Raw genomic sequence first — 14,566 nt, forward strand, 5'->3', positions numbered from 1 at the left:
CGAGGGATCAGCGCGATGGCAGACAATGGTAAGACTGCCTTCGGCTTCGCGAAAAAAGCGGCGAAGAGGAAGGATGTCGGCGTGAACGAGCGAACCGACGATGGGGCGAAGAAGGAGTTTCTCACCGGCGTCACGGGCTCAGGCCTGGAGCTCAAGGACAAGGTGGAGAAGGTGGTCAAGTCGATCCCGGTTCAGGAAAACACCTTCGAGGTTGGATCCGGTCGGCGAAGGAAGGCGCCGAGTTTCATACCCGACGAGTCCGCGATCGACGCCGACAACAAGGAGCGTTTCGAGAACGCGGATCTGCTCGCAAAGGGGGAGACGGCTCAGCACGACGTGGTGTACGGCCTGACGAAGATGGGTCCCAAGGATGGGGATACTCCCAAGGCCAAGGCCGAGGAGAAACCCGCGCAGGAAAGTTTCATCGGTAAGAGCCTCGCGGAGAAGGAGCTTCAGGCGTTTAAGGAGGACGTCGAGGACCTCCCGGAACAAGCCACGCTGGACGATTACGAGCAGATGCCCATAGAGGACTTTGGCGCCGCGATGCTTCGGGGGATGGGCTGGGAGGAAGGTAAACCCGTGGGACGGAACAACAACGGCATGGTCGCCGCCGTCGAGTTCGTTCCCCGGTCGGGGAGGCTCGGGCTTGGCGCGGACCCGGCGCCCAGCAAGCAGGAGAACACCAAGAAGTACATCAAGCCGGGCGAGAGCCGAGAGGCGCCCGCCACGATGGTGCTGGCGAAGGGTCCCGAGGGGCAGTCGAGGAACGTCAAGACCCTCGACGAAAAGCTTGTCAAGCTGGAGGAGCCGGGCGCGAGAGAAGGGAAGAGGATGTGCGTCGTCGAGGGCAGACACCGCGGGCTGACGGGTCGCGTGCTCAAGGTTGTGAAGCAGGAGGGTCGGTCCGACAGGGCCCAGCTCGAGCTCGATACCAGCGGTGAGGTGGTGACGATCAGGACGGGCGAGCTCGCGGATTTGGGCACGCGGGATGCGGATAGGGCGATGCGCAAGAAGGACGACAGGGCGGGTGGCAAGGGGGACGCCAGGGCGACGGGCAAGAGGGACGACGGGGAGGGGGGTAAGAAGCGGGAGCGGAGCGACCGCGACGACGTCGGCGGCGCGCAGAAGAGGGAGAAGAGGGAGGAGCCCGCGTGGCTGTTCGCCAGCACGCGCGTCCGGATCGTGAGCAAGTCCTTCCAGGGGGGCAAGTACTACCTCAAGAAGGCCAGCGTGGTGGACGTGCTCACGCCGCGAACGTGCGTGCTGCAGCTGGAGGGTGGCGAGGTGCTGACGGACGTGCCGCAGAGGGCGCTGGAGACGGCGCTGCCCAAGAGGGGCGGCGCGGTCGTCGTGCTCGTGGGTGAGCACAGGGGGCAGCGGGGCACGATGCTGGACAAGAAAGGGGAGGTCGCGGCGGTGCAACTGTCGGAGGAACTCTCGGTACACAAGATATCCCTGGACCACATAGCCGAGTACACGGGGGCGCTGGAGGACTGATCCGCTCATACGAAGTGCGAGGTGGTCTATTTTTTAAAGCAAGGATTTTTTGTCCAACCGGCAACGGCAAACAGTCATACGCCTCGCGAAAATAATAGGAGCCTTTCGTGAGAACGGTGTAAATTTTGCGCGCCAAATCGAGCTGAGTTGTCCCTCTCTCGGCTGCTCGGGCGCCACACCGAAGCCAATCGTTTAGTCCAGTCGTTTGGATATTATCTTCGCGGTTCGACGGGGCGGTCAATCGTCGACGCGCGTCTCGGCCCTCGGGGCGTGCGAAAGACGCGGGTTGATTCCGAGGATTCTCAAGTGCTCTCATTATCACCGCGCGTGGAGCCTGTATCGTGCGCCGAACCCGAGAGGCGGCGTGACCGAAGACCGTTTGCACGCGTCACGGGTAACCGAAGACCGCGGCGGCCGTATATTTCAAGATGAGGTGCCTCCAGAGTCAGGCGGCGTCGCGCGTTACACCGGCGGCGTCGCGCGCTTTGTCATGGGGAGGTATTATGCGTCGCCATGGAAAGACGATATCACAGTTCCATGCGATGAAGCCGCGGAAGCAGAGGTGCGCGCGACCGAACCCGCAGTCATGCGAACCGTAGCATGTGCCCCCCAGGAATCTGGCGCGCCCCGAACGACGCGATGACCGCCGCTGACCTCTGAACCCCGTGTCTCCCTCCCGCAGGCGATGCTTGTCTATAAAGGCACTTGATAGTCATAAGCCAGAGGCTGGCTGGAAGCTTTCGGATAGGTGAGTGGCGCACCCCGCCTGTCGACCCACAGCCCAGCCCCGAAGATATTATCCCAACGACACCGGCTCGAGATATTTTGCTCACCGCCCACCGCCGCACTCGCAGGGACTATCCCGAGGGAGAGGTAATCCTCGGAATGGAGATTAGGATGCACAGCGCAAAGGCTGCTCTGGTGGACACCGCGAACGCTGAGTTTCACAGGCCGGGCGTGACCACCTATCTCGATGAGCTGTCGGTGCAGAGCGTGCAGGAGGCGGTGAAGAAAATAACCAATCATTACCACTGGAAGGGACCTGTGGGAGTCAGCGTCACGCGCGCCGTCACACGCGTTCTGGGTAATCAGGCTGCTGGAAAGCAGCTCGAGGCGATGATGCCAGACTCCAAGGGGAAGGTGGCGACGATGATTCACACCGAGGCGGCGGCCTATGCGGAGATGTACTTCGGCCCCGGGCGCGAGTGCTCGGGGCTCGTTCTCGTCGTCACGGTTGGCACGGGCATGGGCACCGTGACCTACAACCTCGGACAGAAGGTGAGAAACTCGGATTTGAAGCACTTGACGTGGACCTACGAGAGAGAGCTTGGCAAGATGAGGGAGAAATGGGGTTGGAAAGGAGTGGCGCCCGAGCTTCCTGAGGATTGCGACCCCATCATCAAGCAGATCATCAAGTCTCCGCCATCCAAGTACTCCAAGGATGGGTCAGTCGGGCTGATGGACTGCCCCGAGTATGAGAACATCGACGGAATGAAGCCCGTGATTGCCTGGGCATACCTCGTGGACAGGTATCTGCAGAAGGTGGCCGAGGCGGTCAAGCCCGACAAGCTGGTCCTGCTCACCACGGGCGCAGCGGCGGCACTTCCAGAGGAGCTCCTCGTGCCACTGTTCACGCCGGCCATCACGGGTGCCGGGCTAAAACCCGATGTGCTCGTAATGGGCGAGTTTCCCGAACGAGCTCTCGTCAAGGGAGCCGCGGTGGGTGCGCACATCGAGCTGGGTAGGCGCGCCGCGGGAGAGATTTTCCGTGCGGCACTGACGCAGACCATAACGGGAAGTCCCCACCCGCGGGAGATCTTCAAGCAGGACCTGCTCTGGGCGTTTAAGAGGCTGGACCGAAACAAAGACGGCGTTCTCGGCCGCAGCGACCTCCTCGATGGCGCGCAGTTCATCGGGACGTCGCTGTCTGACGCCGAGGCGACGGGCCTGTTGCGCGACTTCACGGGCGGCATGATGGAGTCCGCCACCCCTGATCAGTTTTTGTCGTGGTACCAGCGCACTCTTGAGATTGCCCTGGCAAAGGTCGTCGAGGTGCACAACGTTGATGAATTCGAGCACTACGTCGAATCAGCGCTGGAGAAGCCCGCATCGAGCGGTATGGTTCAAGAGGACGGCGCGTTGGTGGTGTTAGAGTGCGGATACACCCACTGCAGACCGTGCATGAAGTTTGAAAAGACGTACGAGCTCGTCGCGAAAAAGTACGTGGATTGTTTATTCCTTCGGGTTCTTGGTGACGAGTCCCCGGGCGCGGCGCACCTTTGCAGAGACGTGCTCGAGGTGCAGGGGACGCCCGAGTTTAGGTTCTTCCGCGGAAAGAAGTTACTTCATGTCATGCGCGGCGCTGATAAGAGCAAGCTGGAGAACAGCCTGCAGTCACTCTTGAAAGAGGGCGAGGTTGGATACGCCCTGCAACCCGTGTGACCTTGTTTGCATAAGCTGGAAAGTGTAAAAGTAACATTAAGAATCTATCATCAAGTCTTCGCCTGCACTGGCCACACGCCATCCTGCCAGCTCGACATGCCATCCAAAATCTTCTCGATCTTTGAGCAGAGCACGGGATGGGGGATGGTGCCGTCGCCGGATCCGATGATTTGAAACTTTGTTCGCATCGGGTGCCAGACGAGCACGCTGCCCGCAGCCGCTCCGCTGCTCTCCGCAAAGTCCGACCAACCCGAGGCCTTTCGGATATTTACGACGCCAAAAGACAGGATCGGTTCGCGCCAAAATGCGTTTCGAAGCTTCTTGAACGTTTCCTGATCGTCTTCAGAGCTTTCAATGAACATCATGACCACCAGGCTTTTCATGTGCTGTTCCTTCAGGCACTCGAGCGCGTCGTCGTTGAGTTCGATGACGGCGTCCTGATCCATCTCGCTTCGCTTCCTCATGGGCTTCTTCCGCCGCTTAGGCCGCTGAAAGAGCATGGGGATCATGACAACTGTCAGGATCATGCCGACCGGCACGGCAGGACCCGCCTCGATGCTCATATACACCAGCTCCGCTCCAAAGTACTGAGCCCATGACAACGTGCTCCCCTGGAAACGAAGAGCCCGTTCATAGAAACCCAAGGAATCGACTGCAAGCTTGGGGAACTCAACACCCGAGACCATCCCCTCATCGTCTCCTTCGAAAATACTGGAGATCCACGCGGCGATGTCCGCCCGAATCATGGATCCGTCGTACGTGCTGAGGTCCATCTTTTCCTCTCCACCATGGAACCGCATCGCCACGATCCTCGGAATATGCTCGTCCCCGGCGAATAGTGCCTCACGAACTCCTCTCTGCCGCCTGGCGTCTATCCATACCATCGACAATTCCTTGTGCTCCAGTGCCGTAGAAAGCGTCGCACTCGGCGATGAAGGCGACTGAAGGGTCATCTTCACCGCGCGGAGCGTGTCGCGGGCTGTTGTGAAGTGGAATCCATCGACGCCGATTGCGGCCACACACACCCGCACCAAACCCCCAGGCTGGCATCCGGTGGATTTGAGACTGGATGATCTCAGCTCGGGCAGGATCTGGAGCTTATGCTCGATGAGCAGCGCCTTCAGTTTATCTTTTCCCGTCACGTCCTGCTCGATGATCTTCTCGCCAGCCTCCTTCATGACAAGCACCGCAGGCGGCGTGTGCATGCCGTGCTTCCTAATCCAGTACGCCGCCTCGCTCTGCTTATAGTGAACCTGCGCGACGGATACGTCGTTCCTGTACTCGGTCGCCGCGCGCCTGAGGAGGGGAGACGCGGGTCCCGCGCGCGAATTGAAGTAGACGAACTTGACTTTCTTCGGATCGCTCTCCAGGAACGCGGCGAGCGACTCTCGGGTCAGCGCCGGAACATCCTCGTACCCGGCGAGGTGATCCATCGCAAAGGCGCTCAGCGCGCTCTCTTTCATCATGCCCCTGTACTTCCGTCGGCACCAGAACGCACCGCAGTTCCTGGGAAACCCGACAACCACCGGTAGGTCCCTCGGGTTGACGTGAGACGAGGAGAACGGATGGAGCGGCGCGACCTTCGCCGCGAGCTCGGGGTAGAGCGCAATATTGACCCTCCCCAGCCTCGCGACTCCGTCCATCGCCCGCGCGGTCTGTTCCCACACGGGCGCCACGCGCTGGCACATTTCGCTTCCGTCGTGATAAACCTGCACGAGCCACGGCTTGTTGCTTTTCAACACCGTCTTGGCGAAGTTCTGCGGGGTTAGGTTGGTCGTCTCCGAGTTGATGGGATCGGCCTGGGTGAACCCGAACCCGCCGAACTTCCCCCCGGTGTCCCAACCGCCCCTTCCCGCTGCTCCGGGCGCCGCGCCCCTGCGCCGACCGTTCGAGGGCTCGCCCTGCTGCTTCGTGTACGCATCTTTAGGATCGGCGTACCCCGTCATGTCGTAGTTTCTCCGTTTTTCCGCATCGGACAGAACCTCGTACGCCTTCTGGATCTTCACGAACCTGTCCTGCGCCCTCTCCACATCTTCCGCGCTTTTCCCCTGCTGCTTGTCGGGGTGGTACCTCAGCGACAGCTTCCTGTACGCCCTCTTGATCTCTCCGTCGTTCGCCCTTCGCGACACGTCGAGTATTTTGTACGGGTCAACATCGCGCGCGCAAACCGCGGTCGCCCATAGGAGGATGAAGAGCGCAAAGACCCACGACGCCCTCATCCGCCGCATCCACATATGACGTGCCGACCGTGGACCGTCAAAACTCAAAACGCCAAAAGAAAAGATTCCAAAAAGGCCGAAATCAAACGCGTAATTTTTTGGCCACGCAGGAAATCGCAAATTGAACTCTAGTTTTAGCTGCGGATCAGTCAGAAAATCGTTTGGGAGGCCGCGTCTCTCAGCTTTGCGTCTCTCGACTGTCAGGGACCTTAGGCCATGGGAAGAGACGTTGATCGATTTTCGGGAGTTGACCCGAACAGCAAGGCGCGGGCTGGCACGCCTGTCGCGAGCTGTGGGGAGGACGGGATGAATCGGTACGTACCATGATCCGTTAGATATCGCTACGCCACGCGCAAACCTCGTTCGCCGCCCAGATCCTTCTAATCGCGCCCTCCTTCCCCGTTCGTCGTCCAGGTACAAGGTGATAAAGCAACTCGGAGATGGAACCTACGGGAGTGTGTGGAAGGCGACCAACAGGCAGAGCAACGAGGTCGTTGCCATCAAGAAGATGAAGCGCAAGTTTTACTCGTGGGAGGAGTGCATGGCTCTGCGTGAGGTCAAATCGCTCAGGAAGCTCAATCACCCGAACGTAGTGAAGCTCAAGGAGGTGCGTGCCGTCTCGGTGCCTTTTTTCCCTTCCGCGCCCCTTCGCTGACGCGTCGACTTGTCTCAGGTGATTAGGGAAAACGATGAGCTGTACTTCGTGTTCGAGTACATGACGCAAAACCTGTACCAGCAGATCAAGGACAGGGACAAGTACTTCCCCGAGAGCCGCGTGCGGAGTTGGATATATCAGATTCTGCAGTCCATCGCGTATCTGCACAAGCATGGGTACTTCCACCGGGACCTCAAGCCGGAGAACCTCCTCATCACCAACGACATCGTCAAGTTGGCTGATTTTGGACTGGCGAGGGAGATCAGATCGAAGCCCCCGTACACGGATTACGTCTCCACGAGGTGGTACCGCGCGCCCGAGGTGCTGCTCAGGTCGCCTTACTACAACGCGCCAATCGACATTTTCGCCATCGGTGTCATCGCCGCCGAGCTGTTCACGCTTCGGCCGCTGTTCCCAGGCAGCAGCGAACAGGATGAGATTTATAAGATTTGCGCGGTAAACGGAACTCCCGACAACGAGTCGTGGGCGGAGGGGATGAAACTGGCGAACGGGATGGGGTTCAGGTTTCCACAGTACCAGCCGACGCCGCTGGAGAAGCTCATACCAAACGCCAGCCCGGAGGCTTTGGATTTCATCCGCGCGTGCATACACTGGGACCCGACGAAGCGACCGACGGCGCAGCAATGTTTGGACATGCCTTTCTTCAGTGGCATGGAACCGATCCCGCACAGCGTGACTCCGTCGAAGAAGCCCGAAGCGGAACGCAGGTCCACATCTCGGGATGAGAAGGAGACTGAACGGGAGGAGCCGAGGGTTGACGCGGCGAAGAAGGCGGAGCCAGTGCTGTTGCGTCCAAAGTCGGCTCGCGCGCCGAGGAAACCGGATCCGGTCTCCTCATACCAGGATACGGTCGAAAAGAAACGGAGGCAAAAGGCACGGGAGGAGCAGGAGCAGCAACATAACGTGGGAGCGGCGATGAGGGATCCTCTGCTCAGCAAGCCTCTGGCGTCCACCTCGAGTTTCATCAAATCATTGAAGCCTCCCTCCTTGGTTCAGCCGACCATCTCGGTTCCGAGCCAAGGGTTCTCTGGCTCGAGCGCCAGCACGGGCATAAAGAAGCAGTATGATAACTTCGGGAGCAGCAGCAGAGTCGCGGGATCCCTCGGTGCTTTGAGCTCCCGGCCACCTGGGCACTCCTATGTTCGGGAACCCGAAGGGACGGGGAGGGGACTGTATGGCGTTCGGTCGCACGCGACGCAGGACCCGCTCGTCAGCCCCACCAGGCAGAATGGGTACGGCGGCGGTGTGCAGGGCATGGGACTCACTGGATCTCGCCTGCATGGCAATGGGACTCTCCGGGATCCTGTGGGATCGCGCATGAACGGTGCAGCCTCCCACCTCAGTGGAGGGAACAGTTTGAGTGCACCTCTCAGTAAAATGGGCATTTCAGGAAATGCGGGCGGGATTTCGACCGGGGGTTACTCAGGTTACCGGGATTCGAGCTACCGGGATTCCTCGAGTTATCGGGATTCGGGTTACCGCGATCCTTCTTCCAGTTACAGGGATTCCAGCCACAGGAGTTCAGGGTACGGAAACAATTACCCCAGCGGTAAAGACAATTACGCGGGGTACATGAATTCCCAACCACAGCCCTCCCACAGATATGGGGCCGGGCAATTGCATTCAAGCTTTTCTCGGGATTCGGCGGTGAAAGTACCCTCAAGAGAACCACCGAATGCCAGATCATCCGGAAGTTACGCACGAAACGCCCGGTACCTTTCGTCAATTGGCGGCAACTCTTCCGAGCTGAAGCTGCCTTCGATTGAAAAAAGAAATCCTGCGGCAGATCTGGGTGTGACAGGAGTGGGAAGTTACCGGAATCCCCCGCGTTCAAATCAACATGGAAGCGGATACGGTGGCGGTTCTGCGGGTTATAATAGCTCTGGCGTGCGGAGGGGAAATGTGGGATATCGCAGCGATACTAACAGTGGATACTAGAGCTAGCTTAGAGCCATAGAGAACGAACTACCGAGTAGCTTCATCTCCGGCCACCGAAACATCCCATTTTTAGCATAGGAGCATAAAATATCGGCGAAAGTTCAGACATTTCTCGTTCGTCGCTTTGAAATTCACTGGTTTAATGACGGTGCGTGACGATCGCCTCCCAACGCGACAAGAAGTGGAAAAACGATGTGAAATGCGCAGTGACGCGCAAAAGCCGCATACTTTTAAGTTGTTGACCTGGAATCATAATTCTAAAGACTTACATTTTCCTTATGCACGAGAGGAAAAAGTTCCGCTCAGCAGCGTCGTTCCGACTAGAGCGCCGATACTGGATGTGTCGAAAGAGTGTCGGTTGCTGGCGCGGCGTGTGCACGCTCTTTCGGATGCATGGCGAGAACGTTGCTTAAGCTCCAGAGAGAGATGTACTGGTTTCATTCAGTAAGACTCGATCTGAGTGAAAAAGCATCAGTCAGTGCCTTCACATATGAAAGCCCCGCATGATGGATGCAGCGCTATGCAAACGACATGCGAAGTGCTCCGCGTACGATCATGACATTTACGGCGTCGGCAAAGCTTTGTTAATGAGCTTATCTACTATATCGAAGCCCTACGCATGAAGCTATGAAAACCTATTGCTCTGAAGAAGACTTCACTCTGACATTTTCGTCATTTTCGACCAAGTCTTCACACGGACGCTTGAGATTCGATACTCGTTTACGCCCGATAACGTTCTCAGGAATATTGAAAACACCAGCGACGTCAGCGAGGCTTTTTGACTTGTTCAGCGCCCAGCCTTCCTCGTTTTCCAAACCAGTTGACTTGATGAGGATCTCCCTCGTGAGGTACTTCGTGTTTTTCAACGAATGGTTCCACTCGAAACACTTGGTGAGAAGGGAGTTTAGATTATCGCGTGGAGGTATCACGCCCTCTTTGCGAAATATCGACTGGTTCCACATCGCCCCGCGCCCACACATTGCAGCTGCGGCTCCCGTTTCAGCTCTTATTTTTTCAAAATCTGAATACTCGAAAACATCACCATTTGCAATAACAGGACAAGACACGGACTCGACGACTTGTTTTATCTTATCCCAATGCGCTGCATCTCTCGGCCGCTGTCCAACATAACGGCCGTGCACTCCAAACGCGGAAACTCCGCATTTCTCAATGACGCGGGCTAACTCGACGGTTTGTTCTATCGTTTCCAAAAGCCTGATTTTGCAGGTCACGTGCGTCTCGGCTGGTAGATTTCTCCTCAAAGTGGTCAGAATGTCGTGCACCGTTTCCGGCTTTTTTAGCAGTGCTGAACCTGCCCCGCTCGCCGTCGAAAATTTCAGCGGGCATCCCATGTTTATATCAATAGCAGCCACATCGTTGACTGCGACCATTGCACTTTGCAGTGCTCGCGTAGCATCTCCAGTTCCCAACTGCATAACCAGTCGATTTTTTTCCTGCGAAATCCGGTCGAGGGAAATTTCTCAGTTTTTCTCGTGGCAGGCGCAGGCGGATCCTAGCGGACGGGATGAGTGATTTTATTTTCTCCGGGTTTCTCTGGCTCTCAGCTCACCTCAGGAGTAGTTTGGAACACCACTGCCGTGTCATCGTTGGTGGCATCCGGATCGATAAAGTCCACAGTACCCCACGCCGTGTTCTCCACTCGTTTGACCTTCATCATCCTGGAGGAGAGAGGAATGGTGGAAGGGTCAGAAGGGGCAAAGGGCGCACATGTCAGTGGGTTCGGGCTCTCCTCCCTCTCCCCGCATGCACTTTGACAGGTTTTTGGGGCACCTACTTGCGATCGATGAGCTCCTCTGAGTACACGATGTCAGCCCCGTACTCAGCAGCGAGCAGCCTAGTGGGCATCGTGTTGACCCGAACCATCGGGGCCAGGATGTTCTTCCCTTTGTAAAACTCCCAGGCGTCCATGGTGCACTCTCGGGCTGAATACACGGCTGTGGGTGCCGAGGAGAGGGACGACGGCGAGCGCTAGACCTCTCTTCACGTCGCCGACCAGGCTTCTTCGGGCGATTCGAGGACGCAGAAGATCTCTTCGGGAGCGTCTCAGACCCGGGACACGCGCTGATTTCGTTCAGCCCGGATGCGTCGTTGAGGCCGGGTGCCGAAGTGAGTGAGCCGCCAACTGAGGATGGGAATGACGTTTGATTAGTCCATTTTTTTGCCATTTTTTTCAGCTGTCAGTCGCCGGCGATTTCGAGTGCCGTTTTGTGTGCCACACAGTGGATCGGATTGGCTGAAGATGAGGCTCTCGGTGACGTGCCTTCTTGCAGCTCACCCGATCGAAGGCCACACTCCTACGCGCGGGCCGCGTGAGCCTGTGTGGGAAATCACGTGGCAACTATGATGTTTGCCAGCGTCAAGCAGTCTGGAGTTGCGGTGAATGCGCCGCGACGGCTCGGGGGCGCCTCCCGTTTGGCTCGGGGCAGGGCGAACAGGGCGGCGGTTCGATGCGAGGCTGGAAAGGACGAGAAGCTTCCCAAGCTGCCGAAGTCGCCCCGTGAGCAGGTGGGACAGGCGGCGGAGGCAGTCAGGAGGGCGGCGGCGGATGGCAAGAAGCAGCTAGCGATCGAGTTCACGCTCCCCCTGATCGGCGCGACGGACCTGGACGACTGGCCGGGAGGCATCAGGCAGCAGTACCAGGCTGTTGCGCCGATGGTGGGCGAGCTGCTGAAACAGATCGGCACGGACGGGAACGCGGCCGAGGTCAGGCAGAAAATCGTGGACGACGCGGATGCGGTCGTGGTCCTTTCCACGGCGGGGGCGAAGGCCATGGTGTTTCCCACGGCGGAGACGCTCGGCGACCTGAAGAGCATCGCGAAAGAGAACGTTGGCCTGCTCGCCACCATCAACAACCAGATCAGGACCAACGATGACGGCTCCAACCTCATCTCCGATCTGGGCATCGGACCGTGGAGGAAGAAGAACGAGGAGTTTCTGGCGTCGTTCGAGCTGACGTACTGGATATCGGAGCAACGCATCCAGGGAGAGACCGTGCGGCTCCTCAAGTCGTACCCACACCCGTGGCAGCTCTTCGTGCTCACCGATATGGCTTCTGGCTCCGCGGAGCCGGAGTGCATCAAGACCTTCGACGAGAAGCCATCGTACAAGGAGCTCGAGAGCTTGCTCATGTCTCGCGAGGGCTCGGTGGCGGCCATGAGCATCATCGATCGCGTGAAGCGCGAGGCGCAGTTCAACGCGACGTCGGTTCAGACTCCCCCTAACAACATCGACCAGAAATGAAATAGATCAGTTATTAGCTGCTTTGGAAGGGACTCTACTCTTGTTACAACCATTACTCATAAAAGTTACAGTATCATCGCCAGTACTGCGCCCAGCGGTGAGTCGTCTCAAAAATTTGTGGGAATAATGCATTCGTGGACTCGTTTATGAGAACCTGGAAGTGCTGCATCGCCGCCTCGTCGTCGAGGTCAAGCGCAAACTTGGACTCGAGCTTCAGCAACGCTTTCTCGCAATCCTGGCTGATGTCCGGGATGTTGGCGTCAGCCATGAGGCTGAAGAGGTTCAGGATGAGAACCACGCTCTTGCGCAGAATATTATACGCCTCGCAGCAGTACGTCTTGAACTTGCCGAAGTACTCGCTCTCCGTGCCGCCCATGGCCTCCACCATCTCCTTGCACAGCTTCATAGGCGGTGGGAAGATTTTAGGATCGCGTCCCATGATGAAGCCAAAGTCAATGTGGAACATCCTGCCGTCCGGCGCGAGCATCAGGTTATCGAGGTGACGATCGCCAACTCCCAGGATGTAGGTGATCACACAGTACCCCGCACAGCTCTTGACGAACGACATGAGCGACTTGTGCGAGCAACCGTAAGGCCCGTCGGGATCCGGGTTGTTCAGGGCGATGTACCGCGTCAGCGTCTTGTGCTCAGCCAGGATATCGGCAACCGCTTGCGACGGGACAAACTCGATCAGACCGGTGTCGCTGCCGGTGGCCAGCACCCTATACGGGGTGAGCTTGAGGTCCAGGTTCTCACGCCTCAGCAAGCGATCCATTAGTGAGATCATCTGCACGCAAAGCTGATCTTGCCTGAGGTCATCGCCCTTCTTGAAGATCATGTTCGCGCGCCCGTTGCTTGTGGTGCGAAACGCGAGCTTCAGCGGGCTGAGGGCGGATTTGAACACCTTACTCTCTTCCGGCACGATACCGCTCACGTTCGACGTCGGGTCAATTGGCAGGGGTAGAGCTCGGGTGAAGGATGCCAGCTCACTGCAGGACCCGTCGTCAGAGAGAATCGTCCTGAGCCTCTCAACCTTCTTCGGCTGGCCCCTCATTCCGCTCAGCTCGCGCGTAATGGCCGTCAACTGGGCCATGAGCTCGCTCTGTCTCCTGAGACTGTCCCACAATTCTTCACCCTTGGGACCCATAGTCATACACGCCTCCTCGAGGAGCTGGTGCGTGTGCGATGAGCGCGGGGCAAAGCTGGGATCCTCCCACTCCACCACCAGGTACCAGTGCAAAAAGTTTGCCAGAACTGGGTTCGCAACCGCCCTATTCACCAAGAACCTCGCGAGCTGGCTGTCGTCCTCGCTCTCGTATCTCAGGGCCTGCACCAGTTGCAGCAGGTAACACAGCAACTCGTCGTCTGCGGCGTCTGAGAGGACGGACACAGCGTACTTTCGCACCTCCGAGTCGGTGAATGTCGGAGAGAGAAGCTCCAGGGCAGACGCCGGGTCAATGGGTGCCCACTGATACATGAGCTCGATGGAGGCCCTCGCCTCCTCGCTATCTCCCCAGTCAACGCTCTTGAGAAACTTTGTCAGCGCTCCGGATTCAGTGCGGAGAGAAAACCGAAACTTCCACAGCAAGGCCTTGTGTTCCGCTCCCAAAAGTCTCGTCGGCGGCAACGCGATGGCTGTTGCCAGGCTCCTCCTCTCCTCGCCGTTCGGTTTCAAATCGTGATCTACCACCCCGCGCGCAACGCTGCGCGTCAGCTTTTGGTGCTTACGCTCCGCGGGATTCTCGAGTCCCAGGTTGACCTCGCTGTCGATCAGCCATATGAGCTGGTCCCACTGCGGTTTGGTGTTGTGCGAGGAGAGCGGCGTCTGCTCGTGAAAGATCACCGGGGCCGAGAAGGTCGGTAGCTCGACGCGAATTTCGAGGTGCCCGCTCGCGAACTGCGCCGCCCGCTGTGCCTTCTGGATCTCATCTATACGCCGGAACGTCAGCTTGTCCAGCCAATCGAGCTCCGGCATCTCGCCCTGCTCGTAGCTCTTCAGGCGCGCCTCGATTTTGCCCATATCCCCCAAACTCTGGGACGACGGCTTCATCGAAGCCGCCTCTTTCGCGATCACCCCCCCGTGCGTGCGCTCTAGGAACATGCGCTGATTTCCTCTCCGGAGCGAGGATTTCTCGTCGAACAAGCGGAAGGCCGCCCTTCCGATGACCTCCCGTCGAAGGATGTCCCTCGCGTCGTGGACCATGATTTCGAGCCACGCTTCGGCGGACAGATCTCGATACTTCAGAGGGAAGAAGAGCGTCTCGGACCAGTCCACCGAGCCTTCCTGGTACAGCGCAGCGGTAGTACTGATGGCTGTCGTCAGAGGTTGGTTCTCCGAGAAGAGCTGGAAGCTGACGCTCAGCTCGGTCCGCCCATCCCTTGTCAGGTGGCTCGCGGGCAGTCGTCCGTACAGCCCACCGACCTTCAGCCTCACGTCGAGGTCCACATCGCTGCTCAGAAACACCCCGACGGAGGTTGGCTCCGCCATGTGGGCAGCGAGAGCGTCGCTCGCTTCTCCTCTTACAGGTCACCC

The 14,566-nt window shown here is 58.3% G+C and overlaps 7 protein-coding genes across 7 annotated transcripts; 4 read left to right on the forward strand and 3 right to left on the reverse strand.

Moving 5' to 3' along the window:
• Window positions 1–15: 15 nt before the first annotated feature.
• On the forward strand, window positions 16–1,497 carry MICPUN_104018 (predicted protein; the record flags this gene model as incomplete). The annotated part of the gene is made up of 1 exon (XM_002505860.1): window positions 16–1,497. The coding sequence occupies one exon, from the start codon at window positions 16–18 to the stop codon at window positions 1,495–1,497; it is 1,482 nt and encodes a 493-aa protein (XP_002505906.1).
• Window positions 1,498–2,994: 1,497 nt separating this feature from the next.
• On the forward strand, window positions 2,995–3,988 carry MICPUN_109443 (predicted protein). Its single transcript, XM_002505861.1, has one exon. It carries the CDS (start codon window positions 3,175–3,177, stop codon window positions 3,937–3,939), a length of 765 nt encoding a protein of 254 aa, XP_002505907.1. The 5' UTR covers window positions 2,995–3,174; the 3' UTR covers window positions 3,940–3,988.
• Window positions 3,989–5,877: 1,889 nt separating this feature from the next.
• On the reverse strand, window positions 5,878–6,158 carry MICPUN_74160 (predicted protein; the record flags this gene model as incomplete). The annotated part of the gene is made up of 1 exon (XM_002506061.1): window positions 5,878–6,158. A coding segment is annotated over one exon (281 nt), but the record flags the coding sequence as incomplete, so codon positions are not given.
• Window positions 6,159–6,567: 409 nt separating this feature from the next.
• On the forward strand, window positions 6,568–7,536 carry MICPUN_67483 (predicted protein; the record flags this gene model as incomplete). The annotated part of the gene is made up of 2 exons (XM_002505862.1): window positions 6,568–6,765; window positions 6,832–7,536. Coding segments are annotated over 2 exons (903 nt in total), but the record flags the coding sequence as incomplete, so codon positions are not given.
• Window positions 7,537–9,355: 1,819 nt separating this feature from the next.
• Window positions 9,356–10,889, reverse strand: MICPUN_92401 (predicted protein). Its single transcript, XM_002506062.1, has 3 exons — window positions 10,568–10,889; window positions 10,343–10,451; window positions 9,356–10,226 (listed from the first exon to the last, which is right to left on the reverse strand). Exons 1-3 carry the CDS (start codon window positions 10,699–10,701, stop codon window positions 9,408–9,410), a joined length of 1,062 nt encoding a protein of 353 aa, XP_002506108.1. The 5' UTR covers window positions 10,702–10,889; the 3' UTR covers window positions 9,356–9,407.
• A 244-nt stretch (window positions 10,890–11,133) lies between these two features.
• Window positions 11,134–12,033, forward strand: MICPUN_104022 (predicted protein; the record flags this gene model as incomplete). Its single annotated transcript, XM_002505863.1, has 1 exon — window positions 11,134–12,033. One exon carries the CDS (start codon window positions 11,134–11,136, stop codon window positions 12,031–12,033), a length of 900 nt encoding a protein of 299 aa, XP_002505909.1.
• Window positions 12,034–12,106: 73 nt separating this feature from the next.
• Window positions 12,107–14,521, reverse strand: MICPUN_88102 (predicted protein; the record flags this gene model as incomplete). Its single annotated transcript, XM_002506063.1, has 1 exon — window positions 12,107–14,521. One exon carries the CDS (start codon window positions 14,519–14,521, stop codon window positions 12,107–12,109), a length of 2,415 nt encoding a protein of 804 aa, XP_002506109.1.
• Between the last annotated feature and the right edge of the window lie 45 nt (window positions 14,522–14,566).

The sequence above is a fragment of the Micromonas commoda genome, chromosome 14 (assembly GCF_000090985.2).
Source record: "Micromonas commoda chromosome 14, complete sequence".
Taxonomy (NCBI): Eukaryota; Viridiplantae; Chlorophyta; class Mamiellophyceae; order Mamiellales; family Mamiellaceae; genus Micromonas; species Micromonas commoda.

Coding starts and splice junctions, on each gene's coding strand:
- MICPUN_109443 (XM_002505861.1), top strand. CDS start 3,175: ATGGGCGAGTTTCCCGAACGAGCTCTCGTCAAGGGAGCCGCGGTGGGT.
- MICPUN_92401 (XM_002506062.1), bottom strand. CDS start 10,701: ATGGACGCCTGGGAGTTTTACAAAGGGAAGAACATCCTGGCCCCGATG. Junction 10,452..10,567: donor GAGGAGCTCATCGATCGCAA/GTAGGTGCCCCA, acceptor TCTCTCCTCCAG/GATGATGAAGGTCAAACGAG. Junction 10,227..10,342: donor TGTTCCAAACTACTCCTGAG/GTGAGCTGAGAG, acceptor CGGATTTCGCAG/GAAAAAAATCGACTGGTTAT.